The 22,973-nt window shown below is 42.5% G+C and overlaps 1 protein-coding gene across 3 annotated transcripts; it reads left to right on the top strand.

Annotated features, from left to right (window-relative positions):
* Positions 1-9,491: 9,491 nt before the first annotated feature.
* bloc1s5 (biogenesis of lysosomal organelles complex-1, subunit 5, muted) lies at positions 9,492-14,847 on the top strand. 3 transcript variants are annotated; one of them, XM_086305931.1, is made up of 6 exons: positions 9,492-9,764; positions 9,909-9,991; positions 10,677-10,806; positions 11,341-11,399; positions 11,554-11,739; positions 11,893-13,455. In XM_086305931.1, exons 1-5 carry the CDS (start codon positions 9,746-9,748, stop codon positions 11,722-11,724), a joined length of 462 nt encoding a protein of 153 aa, XP_086162057.1. In that variant the 5' UTR covers positions 9,492-9,745; the 3' UTR covers positions 11,725-11,739; positions 11,893-13,455. The 3 variants fall into 3 exon arrangements, with proteins under 3 accessions (XP_086162057.1, XP_086162056.1, XP_086162055.1); XM_086305930.1 differs by lacking the exon at positions 11,893-13,455 and adding an exon at positions 14,238-14,847 and having other exon boundaries at positions 9,493-9,764; XM_086305929.1 differs by having other exon boundaries at positions 9,506-9,764; positions 11,554-13,250.
* Positions 14,848-22,973: the final 8,126 nt, after the last annotated feature.

Below are 22,973 nucleotides of genomic sequence, written 5' to 3'. Positions count from 1 at the left end.
TAATTTGCTTTTATTACTGCATCTCACAAATAATGGCAGTTCTCAGCACTGGATTCAAACGCATGTCAAAAACCTTCAGTTTCTGGGTAGACTGAGACTTCTAGGCATTCAGGCGTGTGTGTTTAACAGTGACAGGCATGGATAAGCAGAAGACAAACATATTGCTGAAAGGTTAAAGGCAAACTAATTTAGCATTTTGTAGACTCTGCTGTTGAGGGATGCTTTTATTTTCTCCCGCTTCGTCCCATGAAATGAATTACAGCCCCGCTGTACAGTGCAATAGCCAGTGGGCCTCGTTATCAATGTGAGGGGGGCCAGAGGCCTCAATTCACACCCTCAAATCCAAGCACCAGTCTCATCTCAATACAAGGCAGTAAGCTCATAGCTCATTCACTAAGCTAATCAGCTGAATTGATACACATTTTTGATTAACTTCAAACGTCACAGAAACAATTCATGTCCTAAAAAACGCTTAATCTGCTGCGCAGTGTGACCCAGAGGGACAGTTCCTGATTTGTGTGTGTTTTTGCAGTTTAACTATAGTGTTAAAGCATTTGATCTCAGAAACCCCAAAAACCCTCCTTGTTCAGGCTAAATTTAACAGCACATGACACACAGCTGATCACTGGCCTCTTTGAAAAGAACCCACAAACAAGGGTTGCATGAAATCGACATTTGGACAGGAAAACACAAAGTCATCTCTGTATCTCCTGATCCTCTAACATTGTGCGTCTGAGGTTAAAACACACACACTCCGCAGACTATCTATCCATCTCTAAGATGCTGCAACATTTCACAACTTTGACACAGCCAAAACCACCAGTCTTTGAAGTGAAATACTGAAGATATTAACACACAGTTTCTCACACACACACGCACACACACACTCTGCCTTTGCCTCAGGGGTGTAGGTGGGAGGATGAGCCAGCAATGAAGGATGCTGTTGATGAGGCGGAGGGACTGGTGAGAGGATAGAAGATGTGGGGCAGTGATAGAGTGCTGATAGTCTCAACAAGAGACTCCAGTGTGTTGCTTCAGGATGCCACACACACACGCACAAACATGCAAACACACAATGCATCCATATATCTTATCTGTTTTATTTTTGGGGTTTTTTTGTAAACTTGCATATGCATGAACTGTGACTGCACACACACACACATCCAGGTCATACCCCGAGGGAGGGAAACTTAGCCATTTTTATGGCCCTTGCAGACTCCCCTTGTGACTTTCACAGTTGTCATGCTCCTTTTTACAGCCTTCATTCATCCACTAACCTAAGGACAGGAGCATGTGACGGTGCCTCACACACATAAACGCCGACACAATTAACGTACACAAATGCATAGGCGCAAGTGAAGAGCCGAGGCCCTTGCCAAGTGCTGATACGGTCTTAATGTGTTGTGTTATTTGTCCTAATGTAATTTCACACTCAGCTCTGCCATTGCAATACTAATGACACGGGCTGTTACCAAATAGGTACTTCACGCTACGGCTGATTTATTGATATTGATGATATGGGGTTACGTTATAACAAGTTGTTATTAACGTAATAAAGGTGAGAGACCATTCGGAAACAATTCAAATCAGACTGATCTGATTAAAAACTTCTTCTTTATGTCTGAAATGTTTCAGGGTAAATAAAGGCAGATTTCAAATGAGGCTTGCAAGCGTTTGAAACTAGTCATATTGGATCACGTCACGAGGCTTTGATTTTAAAAACGCCCCTTTACGGCTAATGTGACACCACAGTCTTCGGTCCTTCAGTGACAGAGGAGGAACACAAAAATGAAAACGTCCCCTCTCTCCACGGCGTCTCTATAGAACAGTCGAGTAGTTTATTCCTTTTTTTTTCATCACCATAGCCAGAAGTGCAGATATGCACCCCGACAGTTGGTTTTTGTGCTTTTTATAAGTGACACAGTGTGATAGACCCTGCCCGCAAACCCTCCATTACAATCATATTGGTATCCTCTCAACTTTGTTCCTATGGGGCACTGTCACTGTCAAGACTGGCTGAAGTTTAGTCAAAGACATTAAGAGAGCACCTCCAGGGACAAACGTCGGCAGAGAGGAGAGCAGAGGAGAGGAATGCAATGCAGAACCACCTCAGAGCGGCAATCCATAACTTTCAGCATGCTCAACGATGACTGAGTATGCAGCATTTGTGAAGCTCCTTTTACATGCTGCTAATACGCAGTTAAAAAAAATAAAATATAACTAAGTCATATACGTGCAAATGTTTATTTAATGAAATAATCCCCACAGGGCAGCACAGACACTAACCACCATTCAAGTGACCTCTACAAGTTTCTGCACTGACAGGGAGAAGTTAAGACAGAAGATCATTTCTGCCCCTTTTTGGTTGTAGTTGCTTTTATACTGTTTGTCCACAACATTTTATGCCGCTGTCTTGTCCTGGTCTCCTTTGTGTAGTTATATCTGTGGATTTTATTCTGTTACCCTGTTGAAGATTCACTGAGAAGTGATGGGGATGGCACGTCATGAGCCTCAGATTTCTTTTTTTCCCCAACTTTATTCAATAGACACAGTCTAAGGAGCTTGGAAAGAAAAGCGTCTGGACTTCTTTGAGTTGCTTGAAGATGTTTCAGCTCTCATCCGAGAAGCTTCTTCAGTTCTAGGGTCAAATGGTGGAGAGTCCCAGATTTAAACCCAGTGGGAGAGTCCCCTCAAGGGGACAATGGACTCCCTAATGATCCTCTACCTAATCACACGAGCCAAGGTGTGAAGATGGGTGTAGGTCACAATCAGCGAAGGCTTCAGGTGAGCTCATTGTGAAACCTAACCCCACCCTATCATGTGATTTCCTGAGGTCAGATGACATCATTTTCATCATCCCCACTAAAACATCCACTTTACATTTCTTTGAGTGAGCAGAAATATTTGCTATGTTGGTTTTTCTTGGACTAAAACACGATCTCATGCCGAAATGTGTTTGTTTACCTTTTCAAACCTGAAGAAGTTCAGCCACCTCACACCCACCCTCAAATAAACATAAGAGAGTGACAGCGTCTCCCTCAAGCAGGGGTGCTGCCATCTCACGCCGTGGTGGCCATCAGCGCTAAACTCCTGTCAGGTTCTTTAACACACGCCCTCGTTGTGCTGTCTCGAGGCAGGACAGGCTCTCCATAGGGGTTAAAATGTTGTCTCACACTCACCAGGGAGTGACGCCGTTGTCGGCAGTCCACATTTCTTTACTGCTGCCGTTATGTCACCTCACATACAGAGAAGCCGCTGCAGCTATTAGTGGGTCAGTATGGCACGGACGCTTTGGGCCTCGAAGAATTTGGCCCTGGCTGAAACTTCACATGAGCTTTTTATTTATTTGTTAAGAATGGGTCCGTTCTCCTTCTGCTTAGTTTCCAGGCAGTGCCCTGAAGAGATCAAATAAAAGGTCTACAGTGATTCTGAGTTGCAAAAATTGATAAAAAAAAAAAAAAAAAGAACTCCATAATCTCATAAAAGCAAGTTAATTTTGGAGCAGTCGTAAAAAGAATAAGATTTACTTTCTGTGACTAGAGTTTGCCCAGAAATCAGGTAAAAGGGGAAATTCCTATGAAAGAAAAGCTCCATTCAAATCTAAGCTGCATATTTATCAATGTCTACTTTAATAGAGGAGCGTGTATTTTTTCACATACTGCATGTCAAGCAGTGTGTAGATAAAGCAGACGCATGGTGAATGACCTCTCTTTAATGCAAATCTACAGTCAGCAAATCGCGTGGCAGCAGCCCAATGCACTAAGACATAAAGTGAAGACAACCTGTTAAAGTTCAGACCGAGCATCAGAATGTGGAAGAAGGTGATTTAAGTGAGTGAACGTGGCATGGCTGCTGCAGCAGGTTAACACACACACAAAGCCCGAATCATCTCAAAATGTCTCAGAAACATTTCATGTCTTTCAGAATGAAAATTGCTGCACAACTGTAAGTTTTAATTGGGTTAAATCATCTTAAAATTTCTCATTCTTTGTATGAATTAATTACTTAGTTAACGATTTCCTCTGTGTGACATGACCACAGTATCTCTTAGCTGGAAAAGTTGTTGTTCTGCGTCTCTCAGCCGGAGAAGTCTCAGTACTGTCACGTCTATTCTTTGTGTTTCATGTGTTTTTAGTGTGTGTAGTTCCCCTGAATTTAAGTCGCTGCACTCCACAGTACCCCCGTGATCTAATTCGGGCTAATCTGACCCCTAAGTCTTTTTGATCAACCCCCTACCACCACCTTTTTTTCTTTTTACACATTCAACAGTTGCTGCAAATTTAGCTTTTTTAAAACAAGCTTTCTTCCATCGTTTCCCGTGAAGTTTCACTGTGGAAATGTTTGCTGCTTTGTTGAATGTCATTTCTGATTGTGTACCTGACAGCTGTCTAACAACTGGGACAGGAACAGATTTGAAAAAAAAAAAAATCTTGGTTGAAATGCCTTTCCACTCAGACATGGTACATCTCTCTCAGGTGACTGCTTAGCACTGGCAGTAATTGAAAAGTCGCCCCTGGCAACGTGTGTGCGCGCGCAAATCATGAGGCGTGTGAGCTTGCAGTGGCGTTCTTTTTGCCGTGTTCGAGCATGTGCATCTGCTAGTATCAGCATGTGTGTGCGTGCATGCGAGTTTGTTGGTGCTGGAAAAGTGTGTGAGTGCTTCTTCACCACAGTGCTTCCCCCGGTCCACAGGTTCGCACTAGTAAGTCCACCTTGACTCATACGTTGTTGGAAGTTGAACCATTTTTCCCAACAGGAGGATGAATTCTAAACATTTTTTTAATACTCCCCTCCCCTCTTTTTGCTCTTCCGCGACGAGGGGCCAAATCTCTTCAGCATTTCCAGCCCTGTGAGCTAATTTGACAGCTCACGGGGGTGACGCTGATTCCACTTCGCAGAGACAGGTACCCTAGGGCTAGCCAGCTGGATCGCAGCGGATGCTTACAGATTTGGCTTTAGCTTCATGCTGGGTGTCATCTGTCTCTTTGGTCTGGCGCGGGATAATTTTTGTGTGTAAGTGTGTGTGTGTGTGCATGTGTTTCTGCCCTGACATCATGTGCCTGAGCAGTTTGTGCCTGGCAGGCCTTGTCTGTCCAGGTTGGCCATCAAACACAGCTAGCATGGCCCTAATCTGACGAGGCACTGCTCCAAACATGCCACAGCAGCCTGAGAAGTGTGTGCATGTGTGTGTATGCGAGTATGAGTGCATGCTTGAGTTTGTGTGCGTGACCCCAGGGCAAACCCCCATTTTTCTACTCTTTGCCTTTCTCCTGAGTCCCACATCCAATATCACCCAGCACACACACACACACACACACACACACACACACACACACAACTGAAGAAAAACTTCAAAAACCATCAAGTGGAGCTGAGTCGATTCTTCCCCTAAACCTCACAGTTTAAACTCCTCCTCTGCTCAAGTTGTAGTGTGTGTATGCACGTGTGTTATTTAAATCTGTGTGTGTGTGTGTGTGTGTGTGTGTGTGTGTTCGAAATGCCTCCGACTGGAGAAGTGATTTGGTCCTCAACAAATGGAGAGATACCTTTGTCCAGTTCTCCCTCCACGCTACATCTGTCACTTTGATTGTGGACACTTTGCAGGAAGCTCTGCCTCAACAGGTTTGGAGCCTCCCCCAGCCTGTTGCCCTTGCTCGACCCCTTCACTGCCTCTTGGAAATAGAGGCGATCCCTACCCGTGCTCGGACGGGAGAGGACAGGGGGACAGCCCCCCATGGGAGAAATGACAGTGCAGTTGCCGTTAATCTCTGGGACGAGTCCCGAAATGGCAGCAGGAGCCTGCTGCAAATGCTAATCGCGGCCGACACACTGGTCGCCCCCTATCTACACACACACTTCCAGTCCCTGAATGCTTGAGTGCCAATCTCCAGCTGGAATGAAAAGAGGCAGGCACTGCAAGATGCATCTGACAATGTTCAGTTTGATTTTACTGCAAAAGAGAAAAGAAAAATCTTCTCCTTCCCTGAAAAGCGCAGAATGATGACTACATATGTTGATTTTCAGCCTGTAAGCCATGTACTGCCACTGTGCCTTCCCATCAGTCCACGGGACAGCGTGACAGCGGGGCAGTGTCATACTGCACACTGGCTTGTGACTTCTAAGTGCCACTGCATACATCTCCTAAGTGTTTTTATTTGGTTCTTTACCTTCCTGCTCTACTCCAGTCTTGCACTGCACTGACTGTCGCACGTCTTCTCCACGGTGGACAGCTCTGAAGCATTCCACCTCCGAGCAAGCAGTCGCACAAGAGAGTGGTGGCGCCTGGACGAATGACCTGCTTTCTGCCCATGAACTGAGAGAGAGAGAGAGCAGCATTCAGTGGAAACAGGGTCTGGTTATGGAGAGAGAGAAAGGAAAAAGCACATAGGTGGGCTGCTGGGCAGCAGGTCCTCTCCTATAACCCTCCACCACCCCCGTCTTCATTCCAGCCCAGAGGCCTTAGCATCTAGTGAGTAGCACCCCCCCTTCCCTTCCCTTCTCCCTTTCCCATCAACCGCAGCCCCACCTGTTCAGAACTGTGTTGCAGTCAGTGGCATACAGCATGTTGTGAACACAAAGCAGCGGCCCCGCGGCCCTCCGCCTGGACCTCGGTGTCAAGACCCAACCAAGCTGAGAGAGAGAGACAGAGCGAGAGAAAACATGAGAAGGAGAGAGAATGGAGAGCAGCTAAGTGCAGGATAATTATACCCAGTGGGTAATGCGAGCACCGTTGTTACAGGGCCAGCGTGGTTGGTCCGGGAAAGAGAGAGAGAGACACAGAGGCAAGAGCGTCACCGGGGCGAGAGCTCGCAGGGCCAGTGGGCATGTTTGGTAAACCACACTCACAGACGTCCCACTGCACCGCTGAAGCACCGTTAGTGGAAGTGCTGCAGGAGATCATCTGGATACTGGCAAGCGTGCACTCACAGGAGGAGAAACACTGCTGCTGCTTCAGCCCTGCTTACTCTACACAATAATATGGAATACTTCAGCATCATAATAGAATATATAATATAATACTGAAGTGTAAAAAAATGACATTTATATTAATTCCTGAATTTAGTGTTATTGTATTTAAATGAATGATTATATTGAAGAAACACAATAATACATAAATACCTGATGGAAAGAGTATAATAATGTTTGATCTACTGATCTCCCTGCAATAGAATTCACTGTATTTGTCATTTACTGCTCAAAAGATTTGTGTGAAACGGCTCAACAATGTAAAAATGCTATAAATAATAACAGCTGGTTACTTTTAACCTGTGTTGAATAACCTCAAGTCCTGACATATTATTTAAAGTTTTACAAGACTGCAACTTTGCCTCTCCTTTTTTTTCTTTTTCTTTTTTAAGTGACAATTTTGGAGAGTGTCCCAGAAAGGCTTTGTGCTCTGCGCTGACTGGAGTGTCAAATAAAAAAGCAGAATTCCCTTAATAGACCTGCGAGACAGAAACACAGGGAAACCTGATCGTGCACCGAGCTCTCGCATGCAAACTGCGGCCCGGCGTCGCAGATAATGATGCAGAAGGACACATATTTCCTCGTTATGTTGATGCTGGCTGGGCTCTCCAAATTCTTTATTGTCGTAGCTTTTGACACGTGTTTGTTTACTTGGTATGATGGAACTTTTTTTCCGTGCTATCTACAGAAATGACCTCCAAACTCCAACATGTGAAATCTACATTAAACTACTAATAAAGTTAAATTATTAAAAAATGTTTTGTTTTGTTTTTTTTTACTGACTCCGAAAATCCAAAATCATTATATTAATGAATATAATTGAATCTGTTTTGGTTGCTCTGTTTATGTTTTTCTGTCATATGCTTGACTTATTAGGTGATATTTTAATCTAAACATAAAATATATATATATAAAATCTGAAAATACAGCCTCTCCACCATTCGCCGAGCTGATCTTAATGTTTTTAATTTCACCCTGCAGAGTCATGAATAAGTAAACAACAGGATGCACATTCCTGTCAGAGAGGCCTTTGCTGGTTCTGACATGTTTTGTTGTCACAGATCCTCTCAGCTTTTTCCCATAAACCCGAGGCGTCAGCGAAGGCCTTGTTTTTTTATCCCTCAGCTGTTGATCAATCATTTAATCTCTTTAATAGGCCCAACTCAAAACTAATGGTGCATGTAATGAGTGTTTAACTAAACAATGTGGACAGCGCTGGGACTTAAGTGGTGTCTTAATGTTTGTTTTCTCTTAACTGAGCATGACAGTCTAAGTGAATTTGGGGCTCACGAGCAAACTTATTTGCCCCCAAACAACACCTCTCCTCACTTCTGATGGAAATACTTTGCTCTTGCCACAAGTGCTGAGTTTATTAATACATTCATGCTCATATATTTACATTTTATCAAGTGTGGAAAAAAGCATTTGCTTAGACAAGATAATTCAGGCACTGGTGTTTTTACCAGCCCTGGATTTTAATCATATGAAGGTCAGGAAAGTGGGAATGATATTTTTGGGGGGTTTTAAATTATTTTTCTACTTTCTGGTTTTTCTGCACATTTTCTTTGTGCATATCTTTTATTACAGGAGTTGTGAGCATTCCCCAAAGAATATATAAAGAATATATATCAGGATAATCTAAATAATATTTTATCAAAAAGAACTATGGCTCTCCAATTACTAGACAAACTTAGCACAAACAAATTCAATGAAGATAAGTTGATTATTTTTTATTTTTTTTATTACAAGCATTAATAGGAGAAACTTTTGGGTTGGTCTTGAACAATTCCTCTAGCTGCTGGGTATTCTTTCTCTTAGTTAGAACACAGTTACAAATATATGTTACTCAGTGTTTTCCACTCTCTAAGGTATATTTCTATAAATATGAATATGCTGTTAATAAATTTAACTGGGTTTAGATAGCCTGCAGGCTTCCCAGGAGGCAGATCACAGAAGGTAAATTTGGGCAGTGTCTACCCAAAAAACGGAATACAGTTTAAGAATATTAAATCCAAATGTACAAACGAGCTAAATAGATTTTTCCACAACCTGGCAACCCGTTATTTTATTTATTATTATTTTATCACCGAGTAAAAGTATACAAGTACAGTCCTACTTAAAATCAATATTTTGACTGACTGAATTTTTATTTTATTTTGTAGTTGCTGCATAGATTTTGACATAATGAATAAATTTATATATAGCCTTTGTAACAGCCTGGCTTTTCTACTGATAAGGAACTGAGAGTCAAACAGCGATACTTACAGCCGCTTTGCTCCACCGCAGAGTAACACTGACATCTGCTGTCCACAACCAGGCACCACACACCACACAGCCTCATACACAAGCCAGAGCCACTCATTGCGAGCCTGCGGAGAAAACACGTCATTGTCCTCCAACTTAGGTTCGTGCATCCACCTACAAAATTTCAAAAAAAAAATTGTAGTAGGAAGTCACAGTAACCCAACTATAACAAACCCTCAAGGAATGTAAATAAAATACACCTTTAAAGATCATGAACACCCCTCTCCGCTACTTTGGTTCAGTCCAGAGCATTCCCGGAAGTAGCGTTTGTATTTTGAGTCATGTGATATGTGTTAGGATTTTGCATCGTTGTTGGTTTAAGGTTTAATAGCTAGTAGTTTTGCTATATTAACTACGTCTTCTGCTGTGAATTAGCTTAGCATTTGGAGGAAAGCTAGCAGTTGGTTAAGCTAACTAGTTGCCCCAAAGGGGAGGGATAAAAGGTAAAGGGACTCTGACAGGAGAGCTCAAAATAATGGACAAGATCGCTAAAGGTGAGTTAAACTCTTATCAGCCTCTCTCCTTGCTTTTTAAAGCACTTATTTAAAACCACCGCTGAGCTAATAAAGCACAGACAGTTGTTAAATGTGTCTGTTTTGTGTGAAGTGTGTTTATTCCAATCTGTGCTCATCCTGCAGATGTGGGTGATATCCAGTCACGACTGCTGGACCACAGACCGGTCATCAATGCAGAGATCCGCTACTTTATGAGAGAGTTTGAGGTACACTGTGAAAGCATGACAGAGTTTGATGACTGCTCTGCATAGAGTCACTCAGCCACACACTCCTCTGTGCCAACCCCTTGAAAACCTAAAAATGTAGCCTGGCTTGTTCCAGTCCCAATTATACCTGATATCAGCGATAAACCTTCACACCATTGTGACAGAGAACCAACACGAAGTTGCAAGTAACCAAAAACAATCAAAAGAAATACAGAGACTGTTTTCACATACAGAGCCAATTAGTTTCTACTGTTTGAAGCAGAGGTGGGAATCACCAGACAGCCTATGATACGATATTATTCAGTTTTGAAACATTTTGTAATATGCTGAGTATTGCATTAACACATACTCTTATTGATTAGCTTAGCTGAGATTGTTAAGGATACAGACTCTGTTACTAGCACCTGCTGTAAATGTTGCCATAAGACAGTCAGTCTGCTATCAGCCTGTGACTGAATGGGATCAAGTTGGCAATTACTTGCAGTCTGCGTCCAATATTACAGCAAATAATTGTCATAAATGGTCAAAAGTCACATATCTGTCGCTGTCTATGCAGACAGGAATTCAAATTTAACTGTCACATCTGCACTCAGCGACCTTATTTAATTATTTATTTCTTTGTTTTAGTGGCAAAAAACCCAGCTGCTGTGTAGAGCGTGGGCTGACTTGTTGTGCTGTCGTTCAGGAAAAGCGGGGGTACAGGGAGAGCCGTCTGCTGGAGAACATCAATAAAAGTGTGCTGGAAACGAACGAGCAAATGCCACCAGCAAATTTCGAGGACATGAAACATCAGCTGTCTGACATCAATAAACGGTGTAAGTTACTCCACCCGCAGCCACACGTGAAACCTTTTTTGTTTGTTTTTTGCTGAAATCTTATTTCATAGTTCATGAATCATTCACATAATTTAGTCGTTTGCCTTAATGTGTTAAGTATTTTCATTTTTTCTTTACTTTTCTGCAGCAAATTTGTTTCTGTGTTACCTCTTCATTTGTATCCATGGAGACAAGCTCTACAGCTTCAACGTGTGTGAATGAATGTTTGGAAATCCAAATAAGAAAATCTAGTCGAGGTGTAGCAGCAGAAGCTTGTTTGTATGATGTCTCCTCTGGCTGTTGCCATGACCACTCAGAGGAGGAAGTAACATTGTAACAAACATCATAACCAGTATTCAGTTGTTATCACCGTTGTACAGACAGATACTGTATCTGAGTTTATTCCATCCATGCTGTAGTTTACTGTGAACTTACTGTTGCTAAGATCTTGAGTCTCTAGGCATCCTTGAGAATTCAGTCTGACTCATGTGTGGAAATAATATTTTCGCACCTTTGTTTTGTTATGTCCAACAGTGGAGGCTGCTAATCACATGGTAGAGAGAGTCCAGCAGAGGGAGCTAGAGGCCCAACAGGTAAAGACACACACCAAGGCAACTTCTAAAAAAGTTGCTTTAAAGGCATTTAGGATAGTTTGAATTTCCCCTCCTTATACAGCACAGTGCATGATTCACTTTAACATTTAAATAAATTTTGTTGTGTTATTTTGATTTCCTCGTGTCATGCCAGGGCACCCGTCTAAAGGCAAACATGGAGCAGCTGAAAGAAGACTGGGCCGAGTTCCTGAAGGAGCAGCAGAGATTAAAGGAGGAGGTGGATGAAGAGCACGCACGGGCTGTAGGACAACTCAGCGCTAAATACAACGAAAAGAAGAAGGAGCTGGCCAAGTTTACCCTCTGATCTGCTGATGTTCACGTGAGGATGCGAGTGCACAATGTGCCCTCTCTTATTCAGTGAATACAGTCGGTCCTGCACGCCTGCGTTACACATGCTAAACAAAACTACTGACTTTGCTCTGTGTGCTTGATGAAATATGAAAGCGTGATTAACAACTTGTTGTTTTCACAGGCCCTCAAACTCAAGCACATGGAATATGTACAGCATTTAAAAAAAGAAAAGAAAAAGCCTGGAATATGTCATTTTTAAACAAGCAGTCATTTGATTGTTCGTTGGCTGTGAGATTTTCAACATTTTAGGGTTTTTAGTGGATGCCTGCCTGAAGAGTCCTGATGGTAAATTAACATCGTGTCGAAAGCAGCCTTGAGTTTGGCACCGCGGGGAGATGTTCCGAGCACTTAAAGCGAGGTCGTTAAACGCTCGAGAAGCCCTTGTGGGCAGGTGTGCATGAAGAAGAAACCGTCTCTCACCACCTCTGCTGTGTTTGGAACATGTGACCTCTCAATTTAGCTACAGGTCAACAAACTGTCACGATAAAAGTTTTTTGCTGAAACCGATATGCAGCAGCAGCTTATGTTGTTTTTTTCTTTCTCCTGCCACCTCAAATTGAATATTCTTATATGAAAACAAAGAAATTGTTTCTCTGGCTTTAATCTCCCTGTAGCCCTGTATGGTCGTCATGCCTTGTGTGTAGTGTTCCTAACAAGTGTAAGTTTGAGCCTATGAGCACAATAGCATATAACTGTAGTGATATTAACTGGAAAAGAACTAAAATACTTGACCGTGACCAACATGCTCTGCTTTTAATGAAGTGTTTTGTTTTCTCGCACGGTGGCACACTTCGGGAAAGGTTAATGGATGGGTGGGTGCACTTGGCACATTCTTGGCTTGGCTGAGAACAGAGTTCATCTCAAAGAACGTAGACGGAGAAATATTTAACAGAACCTCCCCTCAAACGCCTGCACTCCCTTCAAACTGCACACACACCGGACGTCTGAATAGCCAAGTCTAATGATTCCACGAGGAAGCGCGCTTGGACAACAGTTCACTCATCGACTGCAGCAACGCAGCGTTTTTGTTGGAACTTTTAAGAACTGAGACCTTCCGCAGACTTGTGACATTCTGGCATTCGGCTGGCAGAGAGCCGTCCCCACTGCTCTTGTGCAAGGACCCTCTCTGTGCTTTCTGCCCGAGTCTGTGCAAGTCAGAGCAGGGCACTAAGCCGATGTTTGAGCAAAAGGCCGGCACTGCTCTGTTCAGTGCATGTCTGCATGCCGACGTATGCTTTCCCTCTGCCCCAGTACTGCAGATGTCCAACGCGGAGACAACCCATCATCAGCTGACAAGGAGTGACAGTACGGGAACGTGGCCGACCTCTGCCAGCGAGCTACCTTTTCACTGAGGTGTTTATGATCATGAGCTTACAGGCTCGGTATTTACACCTGCTGTAATGAGTTTTAAGCATTGTTGTATAATGTCAGGTTAAAAAATAAAGTTAATTCAACAAAACTGCATCGTCTCTTAAACTGACTTGAATGTAAAAAGAGGTTGCAGCCCTATAAAAGTCCCGTTGGCCTTGCAGTGACAGTCTTTGAACCCAGGCCTGTGGTAACACCAGACAGTTACCACTTTATGCTGGTGGAGCTCATCATGCTTTCACTCAGGATAAATGCAATGGTGAAAATTGAAGCCCTGCACCGCATGAGTCTGGTCATACCATATATGCGATGTGGGATTTGAACTTCATACTCCAGCTAATAATCATACCCCTGGATAAAAAGAGCAGTTCTGCCTGGATTTAAACCCAGATTGCAAAGATGCTCGTGTAGATTTAAGGTCAGACGTTTGACCATTCAATTGTCCATTGCAAGATTTGCTCTTTGCTCGTTCAAACCCACACACCCAGAACAAATCGGCCTGCTAACAAGGCTGAGACAGTGTGGGAAAGCTGAATTTACAGTAACTTTCTGCTGTCCCTTCCTGATTGTGCTAAAAGGCTGTTGCTGTCAATAAAAACATGCTCATTGCCAAAAGAAATGGACTTGAGGCAGTCTGGGAATTAGATCAGCAGCTGTTTGCGAATAAAGGATTGCAATAACACCGGGCTTTGACATTCATGGGAATTTTTGATTTTAAGTCAAAGTACAGCCAGAAACCTCAGCACCTGTCCAAGTAACTGCTTTGTCACTGCCATCGATCAGTGTCAATGAGTAGCTTATATTTCACGCTCAGGGCTAAGGCAAACAGAATTCTTCGATCTTTTTTTACACGGAGAAGATATGCGACAAACAACATTGGCCTATTAAGTATTCCAACCTCATAGGTTGCTGGGACGGAGAGATTGTCCACAGACGAGGGCATGTGTTCCAGTAAGACGATGCCAAGTGCAGAAACTGGCTGTGCACCAGCTCAAAATCTCCCGTTACCATCCTCCTCTGTCTGCCTCTGGATCGTTGCTGGCTTGTTTTCTGTCTCCAGTGTCTATCTGAAAGCAGTGCGTTCTTCCTGTTTTGCAGGCAGAGAAGTGCTCTCTGGACATGGTGGTGCTCCTGTCCGTGCCAACATAAATGGTAAAGGAAACAGCAGCACCCAGATGGAGCTCCTTTGAGCAAGGGACGGAGAAGAGAGTGTGCTGGTGAATGCAATCTGATACAGCATCTGAAAACGAGCTTTCCAACATCCGCTGGAACAGAATGGAATATTTCACAGGGATGACGTGCTCAGATAACACAGAGTGAGATTCACTAAGAAATGGGCTCAAATAAAAGAAAATGTCTCCAAGAATCAGTTTTCAGGATCTTGCTGTGTTTGTAAATCAGCCACTACAGAAAGCTCACAATGTCAGGGAAGGGCAAACTCTGTCATATCCAAGGAGTCTAGACTAATCTGATGTGGTGCTATTGCATGTAGGGAGCAAATCTTTAGTTGTTTTGCAAACTCACCATCAGTCTACACAACAAAACTTTAAGTCGAAAGGAAATTCTTCCTTCATATCTTGAGTCTGAAGGTGCAGGCACAATTAAAACTTGCCTCCTCTAGTCCAGGGGCGTCGAACTCCAGGCCTCGAGGGCCGGTGTCCTGCAAGTTTTAGATCTCACCCTGGGTCAATACACCTGAATCAAATGATTAGTTCATTACCATGCCTTTGGAGAACTTCAAGACATGTTGAGGAGGTCATTTAGCCATTTAAATCAGCTGTGTTTAATCAAGGACACATCTAAAACCTGCAGGACACCGGCCCTCGAGGTCTGGAGTTGCCCACCCCTGCTCTAGCCACATACATAAAACACAATTAGGTGGAACGTACCATCTCTATTCAAGATGGCGGGCAACATGGTGGCTTCCACAAACCGATGCCTGCTCCTTTTATTAGGGGATTAAGATGAGAACGAATCGGTTAGTTGGAAGATGTAATTACGCACTAATCAGTGTAGAGTACAATATTCTTTTCTTTTAAATAACACTAAAGAGAAAAAAGAACACTCACTTCTAAAGGTGCAGATATATTTTTAAAAACAGCATGATTAGATAGATATGCAAGAGGTGTTTGAGCTTCTGCTAACAATGCATATGTGGATTTTCACTAAAGCTCTGCAAATTGATTTGTAACACATATAGACTTTTAATGAGTGAGAATCAGATTAGAAGCTTATTTGCACATTTTCTCATGTACTGCTCTTTCTGGAACAAAATGAATGTAATGTAAACTTCAGCGAATCTTAGCGCTTGGTACAAATAAGCAATTTCTTTCTTTCAGTTTTCATTTTATTTGAGCGATGAGGGAAAAACAAGTCTGACATGAGCATAATTTCAATATTTTGTGCTGGGACAATAGAAAGTGACGAGGGAAGTTGCCCTCGCTTTCATGACAGCTTATGAGAATTTTCAGACTCTGCGGGCTCACTTTCTTTCTTTTGTGCAACATGACGGGCCCCCGTTATTCAGTCACTAAGAGGTGCGAAATGAAAATGCCAATGAACAAAAGCGCTGCGCTTCCAAGTTAATATCCTAACATAACAACACTCCAGGGAGTCGGTGATGGGTCTTGGGTGAATGGTAATTTAGGTGATAATATGAATTCTTTGGCAGTAGCAGACGTTCACCCAGCGGATCGCTAAATAAGAGCGAGAGAGCTCTCGAAGCTGCTCTATGAAATTGATATTTCTCTGAGGGGACTTTGCAAAGCATGCTGGATAGTCTCAGGCCCTGGCAGCTCTAGAAAATGAGCACTGGGTGACATAAAAAAAAGCAATAATGGAAAGAAAGGGTTTGAAAATTAAATGCCTCACCTTTCAATAAAAATGCCAGTGCTCCTTATTAGCAAGCACTGACATGCTCTCCAGAGAAGGCAGAGACTGCAATATGCTGGCTTTCATTCTGTAAAGTGAGCAAAATCAGTTTTCTTTGCACATTCTTACAGTCGTGCCTGCTTTCTCTCTTTTTGAAAGAAACTTTCACCGTGGCCATTTTTTGAGAGTCTAATTAGCTGAACTGTACATGATGTTTTGCATCTGTTCAGTTTCATCAGACAGCCGTGCTAACGCAGCAGCCTCGCGTTCCTGCCAACTCCAAGAAACACAGATAAGGCTCCAGCAACAACAAACACCTTCCTCAGTCAATCACTTGCCAAACAATAGGCAGGGATGACGGGGAGAGGGCTGTCATCGACCAGCGGCTACCAGCAGCAAGAAAGGTTGTTGTCGTCTGGATTCTTGAACCTTTGAGGAATGTCTGGCTTCAATGCCAACAACATACCTCCTGAGTGGCTTTGACGTTTCCCTGTTTTCTGTACCAAGCAGGTATTTTCCTGATCTTATCTCTCTTGGACTACACAAACAGGCGCACTCTTGAGCTTTCTAGACCTGGACTTGCATGGTGTATGTTAAATTTGGGTTAAGGGTTAACCTAATATTTTATCCAGCATGACACAAACCATGACTGAACCCATAAATTTAACATGAAAGCATTTAGAGAGGTAGTCAGAAAGCTGTTTTCCTATAGTTCCACACTGGCTTTGCTTTTCAAACATTTCCATCTTTTATATACAGTCTATGATTCCAAAGAAATACTATAGAAATAATAATGCAAAGTGTTGTAGTTCAGCATTCATTTCTGGTTCACCGCTTTCACATATGTGGTCAGATACTTTAATATTAATATCAAAACACTTTCTATACCCACTTTTAAAAATACAATGAAGATTTAGCGGGCCCTATCTGAAGTAATCCTGTTTCCGTCTGTTCACCTGTCTCCATTGCTGACCTATTGCCAGCTCATTCAAGTCTAGACTTACATCTTTCCTCCCGTAAATGTTCCTGTTTTGACGTTGTGAAATAAAGGTTATGATTTAAATCGAACCCACTGGTCATGAGAACACATTTTCTCCTTTTCTCCCAGTCCTTGATTGGTAATTTATAACTCATTGTCTGGGTATTGATTTAAGGAAATAAGTTATGGAACAGAAAGGGAAATATAAAAGAAGATTCAAGGCCCCGGTGCAGTGGGTGGAGTTCTCTGCAGTGATTGGCCTAACAGAAACACTAAAAATACACCAGTAAAACAAAAACAATGAAAATAATGTGTTGTTAGTCTGTATCGGTGCTCAGTGTACTGCATTCCTGCCTTTGTGTGAACTTAAGCCATATCCCCAGGCTTGCCTGAGTTTTCATTTTCATCAATAATAGACGTACAGTAAAAAAAAAATGATATAGCTGTAAAAGTTTAAATAGTACATGAAATCAGAAACCTTTCTCAGTGAAAAGACACAACATGTGGTCTCCAGATTGCAACCATAAGTTTTACGGATCAGCCAAACTGGATTGCCAGCATAGCGTCAAACCGCTGAGAAAAATGGACGAACTAAAGCTGTTAGATGCTTTTTCCACTGCCAGTATGTCCTTAAAGTGTTATGACAGACACCCCAACTTGAAAACTGAAATTATCTGTGAATGTCAGAGGACTACTCCTTTTTTCCAATATACACAAGGCTCTCAACCCCTTCAAAGCTCCCCGAGCTGAAAACATTTCACAACAGCAACGTTTCTCCCATTGTGAGTTTGGTGAAACTGGACTCAAGAAAGTGGAAATTCTCTCCTGTGTTGTTGTTTTTTTAAACCAGGGCTTTTGCTTTCACTAACCCACAATGAGATCCCCAAGGAGGATCTAATATTCCACCTACTTCAGCCCTCCGAAACCAATAAATCAATCAGCTTTGCTTTACAAACCCTGCATGTGTGTTGCCCATTCACGAAATAGAGATTCCCTGCTGTGGATCACAGTATTAAAACCATCCTGACTGACAGAACAATGAGTGAGGCAGGAGAAAGAGGAACAAGGTGCATTATTTTTTGTGCGTCAGTGTGTGTTTGGAGCAGCTCCAGCCAACAAACCCCCATCTGTATATGAGTTCAGCCTCTCATCCTGGCTTTCTCCAGGGAGGCCAGGGCTCTTGGCAGAGGAATGCATGGGAGTGGGCTTCTTAAATAAAGGCAACTCTCTCTTTCTCGAGGCCCCCAGAAAGCCCTGGGCTTTGCTTTTCATGGTTTCCCTCCTCTGTTCCTCCAAAGTGGGCTACCTTTTGGTGCTTCTTCTTTTCAAGCATAATGGCTTTACCTTGAGGCTGGGACAGAAAGACAGAGAAATGGAGAGGAAGCTCTAGAGCTGAAATCATGACTCATCTCCTGCATGCCTATGTTAAACTTTAAGTGTCATGACATCTTGTTATTTCTCAGTGTGGTGCTGTCGTTTATTCAAATACACACGTTTAGTCATATATTATAAGAAAAAGTCTGGATTTAGCACTATTTGACTTGCAGTAAGAGAGTAACCAGGAGGAAATACACAAGTGGAAGAAAGTTTGGCTTTACAACACAAGCATTCTTGTGTAGGCATTACCTTAAAGGGGTACTTGGACATTAAGTGTGATAAAAAAATTAAAAAAAATGCTTCCTTGCAAATAGTTATTTTTCGTCTTCACATTAAATTTAAAGCTAAAATTAGCAAGTTATTAGCTTCGTATTCATGGCTGAAAAAGGAACCAGATTACAAAAACCGAAGAAACAAACAAACCCAAAACTGTTTTTTCTGTCTCTAGTTTATTTTCCACATTTCACCTATAACAGGCAGCACGGTGGCACGGTGGTTAGCACTGTTGCCGCACAGCAAGAAGGTCCTGAGTTCAATTCCACCATCAGGCCGGGGTATTTCTGTGTGGAGTTTGCATGTTCTCCCCGTGTTTGTGTGGGTTCTCTCCGGGTACTCCGGCTTCCTCCCACCGTCCAAAGACATGCAGCTTGTGGGGATAGGTTAATCGGATAATCCAAATTGCCACTAGGTGTGAATGTGCGAGTGAATGAGAGTGCGAATGGTTGTCTGTCCCTGTGTGTTGGCCCTGCGACAGACTGGCGACCTGTCCAGGGTGTACCCTGCCTCTCGCCCTATGACAGCTGGGATAGGCTCCAGCGCCCCCCGCGACCCTGAAAAGGATAAGCGGAAGCGAATGGATGGATGGATGGACCTATAACAGCCTGGTAGGCCACAGCTTTTATTTGTATGTCACTTAGCCTTAATTAGCAGGTAGCTGTGATGCACCCATATAGTCTAATAGGGCACAGACACACAAAACATCTTCTGAAAGCAGTAAAGTAAAGGCTAGATGTGAAACAAGCAAGAAACTTTACAACAAAACACTGTTTGAGGTGAAAGAACAGAGACCACTTTCACTTAGTTGATGTCTATGTTTAGATGTAGCTGGGGAAGCACTGCTTGCCTTGCTTGTCCTTTTGATGGGACACCACTCCTTGTGGCTGATATATAATAGAGTAGTAAATACTTTACCGGTTTACCTACACTGGGGCGTGGAATGTCCACTAGTGACCAGTTGTCAGGTAAAAAGAGATGTGAAAGGAGCAAATCACATTATATGTGGACATAAATTAAGGATATGACAGGATCCATTCATTAACTATATGCTAACAAAGCTAATTAATAATTGTCAATAATAATTCTGCTAATAGCAATTGACACTCCACAAAATGTTTACCAGAATAACAAACTCAAGGCTCCAAAACAAATGTGTAGCAACATAATAGCTACATCCATCTTTTACAATCTAAAAGTAGCACCTCTAGGTTTCCTTAGCAACCATAAAGTTACAATGCAAAGTTTCCTGTCACTTGTAAAAGTCGCCAAGAAGTCACTTGCATACATGTGGTTGTTTAGAGTTGCTGATAACATTAAACTAAACATGGGCTACTGCCTGCTGGCCATAGCTTAATGTTATAATGTAGAGATAACACAAGAGACACAAGATCACACTTCTCATGTCACTCCGATCAAGAACAAAAAAGAAGCCCTTTTTTTTAATGTAACTCGACTTCTTTTTAACGTGAGACAACAGTTACACCGACCATCTTTTGAGAGCCCTGCCTACTAAATCTGAAAAATGTAATTGTTAGCAACTAGAAACCTGGCTTAAAGAAAGAAAACATAAAGGTTAAAGAACAACATTTAAACCCTACAGCAGAGACAAAGCAAACAAGGGCAGAGATAATGAGAATGGCACAGAAGAGGGAGGAACAAAGGGGAAGCAACAGGAAGACAGAGAAAAGATGGAAGGGAAAGTCACCAAGAAGGGAAGACTGGTCCCTGGCCTGTAGATCAAAGCAGGAAGGGGAGCAGGAGCTACAAGCCGGTCGTCCCGGCACCTGCTGCTTTGCTACAGCCAAGTCAAACACATTATTCCAGCAGAGGCACTGCTTAATGGCTTCTGTGGAGGGACCTTTACCCGGTCCATGACTACCTCTGCAGACGCATCAAAGCACATGCAAATACACCAAGGCTTCCTAAAAGTCATTCATACTCGCTGCTTATGTAGGGTGACACATCCAGGAGCGCGCAGACACAACTTTCCTACGTGTGTTTCATCCAATCATTTTTATTGCACATTTGCTTGAATTATGGACAAATCCGCTCACCTGTCAGAATCATAACTTTCATGAAGTTCCCATGGAATTTATGTGCATACAGCCCCACATTTACAGTGTAACATCATCACCTGGTTCAGCCATTGTGACCCCGTCTTCCCACTCTAACTCAGCAGGTGACCGAGGTTATAGCTGGACCTGAGTCAACACTGAGCAGAGAACAAATCATCTCTAGAAAAACAGTAAACATCTGTTTTGTGACTTGGCCACCTCTCACTGGCAATGACAGCCTGACCTCAAAGGCTGGGCCCCTTTTACATTTTCCATGAGAGCAAGCAGTAGTACAAGTAAGTGGGTGACAGCATCTGTAATTTTTTTTTAAAGTGGGGAAAAATAAAAACAAACCTTGATGCAATGAAGGAGGGGACGCGGGAGCTCTTAAAGTGTCTTGCAGCATGTCCAAAGAGAATAAAACCACAGACAGTCTTTATATACGGCTTTTGCTGAGGCAAACTGTAGCCTCTCTGGTTATTGATGACATTTATGGCTCGCCTCATATGAAATACTGTCTGCTGAAATATCAGTCTACTTTCCCTGTAACTTTAAGCCTTCCTGGCAGCTTCTTGATTTGTAAGTTGTCAATGATACCTGCGTACACCACACATGTAACAACAGCCACTTTACTTCTCTTGGAATCAAATCATATGTCGCTTTCTTCTGATCCTTCAAAGGAAGCCCCATTTTCTGCTTCAAACGCTTGGTCCAGCCACAAAGCACATATGGAGCAGGTAGTAATTCAATATCTTGCTCAAGGACATTTTGGATGTATGTGTATGCTTCACAAAAGACTGTTTTTGTTTATGCTAAAATATTATTTTGATAATGAGAATTATTGATTAACTGGACATAAAACACGCAAAAACGGGTTTCCAGAAGCATCGTTGGTCACACTGATCGACTAACTGAACCGCTAAGATGTCTAGGATGTCCATAAATCCCAGTTTTCTTTTCTCCTCTCATATTCCTTGCTCTCTTCTGTTTCTTTTTTTCTCTGCTGCACCTCAACTCCCTCACTCCCTGGTCAGTATATCCTGATGGCTTTACCAGAAGGAAGCGGGGCCTTTACAGAAAGGCTGTGAACCAAGAAGTGTCTGTAAAAGGCAGCCTCCTAGTCGGGTTTGGTCCCGTCATCACCTGCGATGTCTCACCTCATGTGACAGGTATAAATATTCATCAAAGTGCGGAGCAGTGTAGGTTCTTTCATCAGTTCAGACACTTTTGCAAATTAATCCAAGCTAGGAAAAAGCAACAGTCCAAACTACAGCTGTATTGCGATCGGTCTGGGCAAAATTATCAGCATTTACACGGAATTGGAAATGCCGAGTTTTTGTTAGGTTTAGTCTAGGTTTACTCTGTCTAACTCCTCCCTTTATGACTGCGTAGGGACTGATCATGTTTACGGGGCAGGTGATTTTGAAGCATGTTAATGGCAAAATCTGACAGAAAGCAAGAATGCTGGTCATGTGTCTGTGCATTGCACACATGCAGAGATTCAAATTTTACAATAAGGTACCCAGAGTCAGATCTCCATCCTTTCTCTAATATAAAATTCATATTTAGAAGACTACAAAAGGACAAGTCCTCACAAATTTTCAATGGATGTACTTGAGGAGTTTTATTTATATATTGCCAAATCATAACAACAGTTGCTTCAAGGCGCTTAATATTTTAAGGTAAAGACCCTACATTAATGCAAAGAAAACCCCAACAATCATATGACCCCTATGAGCAAGCGCTTTGGTGACAGAGGGAAGGAAAAACTCTCTTTTAACAGGAAGAAACCTCTAGCAGAACTAGACTCAGGGAGGGGCGGGGCCATCTGCTTCAACTGGTTGGGTGTGAGGGGAGGAAGAGAGGACAAAGACATGCAGTGTCTCTACTCTGAGCCATAATAAATATGATTGATCGGACTACTGATGATGTCATAGGTAACAGTTAGATGTTTAGCTGTGTATCACTCACCACAATAGCGTAGCATGTTGTCTTCCTAACAATTGCTAAATGAAGTTGCTGTTGTTTTGCAGTAACCCAGAACTTTAGAGAAATAAAAGTTTTAAATGATCAACATAATTCATAGTAACCCGTCCAATTGTCCAGACATTAGAAGCGGCTGTGGTTCAGGTGATATACTCGATCATCTATGTCAGAATTAATAATTTAAGATTGTCATTTATGCTTAGAAATATATATTCATTTATATGCTGATAAAAATCATATCCTTATTAGGTCTGATTCTGTGTGCACTTGTGTACCATGAGATGAGAGGAA

This window comes from Aulonocara sp. 'chitande type north' Nkhata Bay, linkage group LG9 (assembly GCF_057382095.1).
Source record: "Aulonocara sp. 'chitande type north' Nkhata Bay isolate Kocher_YH1m ecotype deep benthic linkage group LG9, A_spYH_male_GT1.1, whole genome shotgun sequence".
Lineage (NCBI taxonomy): Eukaryota > Metazoa > Chordata > Actinopteri > Cichliformes > Cichlidae > Aulonocara > Aulonocara sp. 'chitande type north' Nkhata Bay.
Note: the sequence above shows the minus strand (reverse complement) of the source record. Positions and strands in the feature narration are given on the sequence as shown.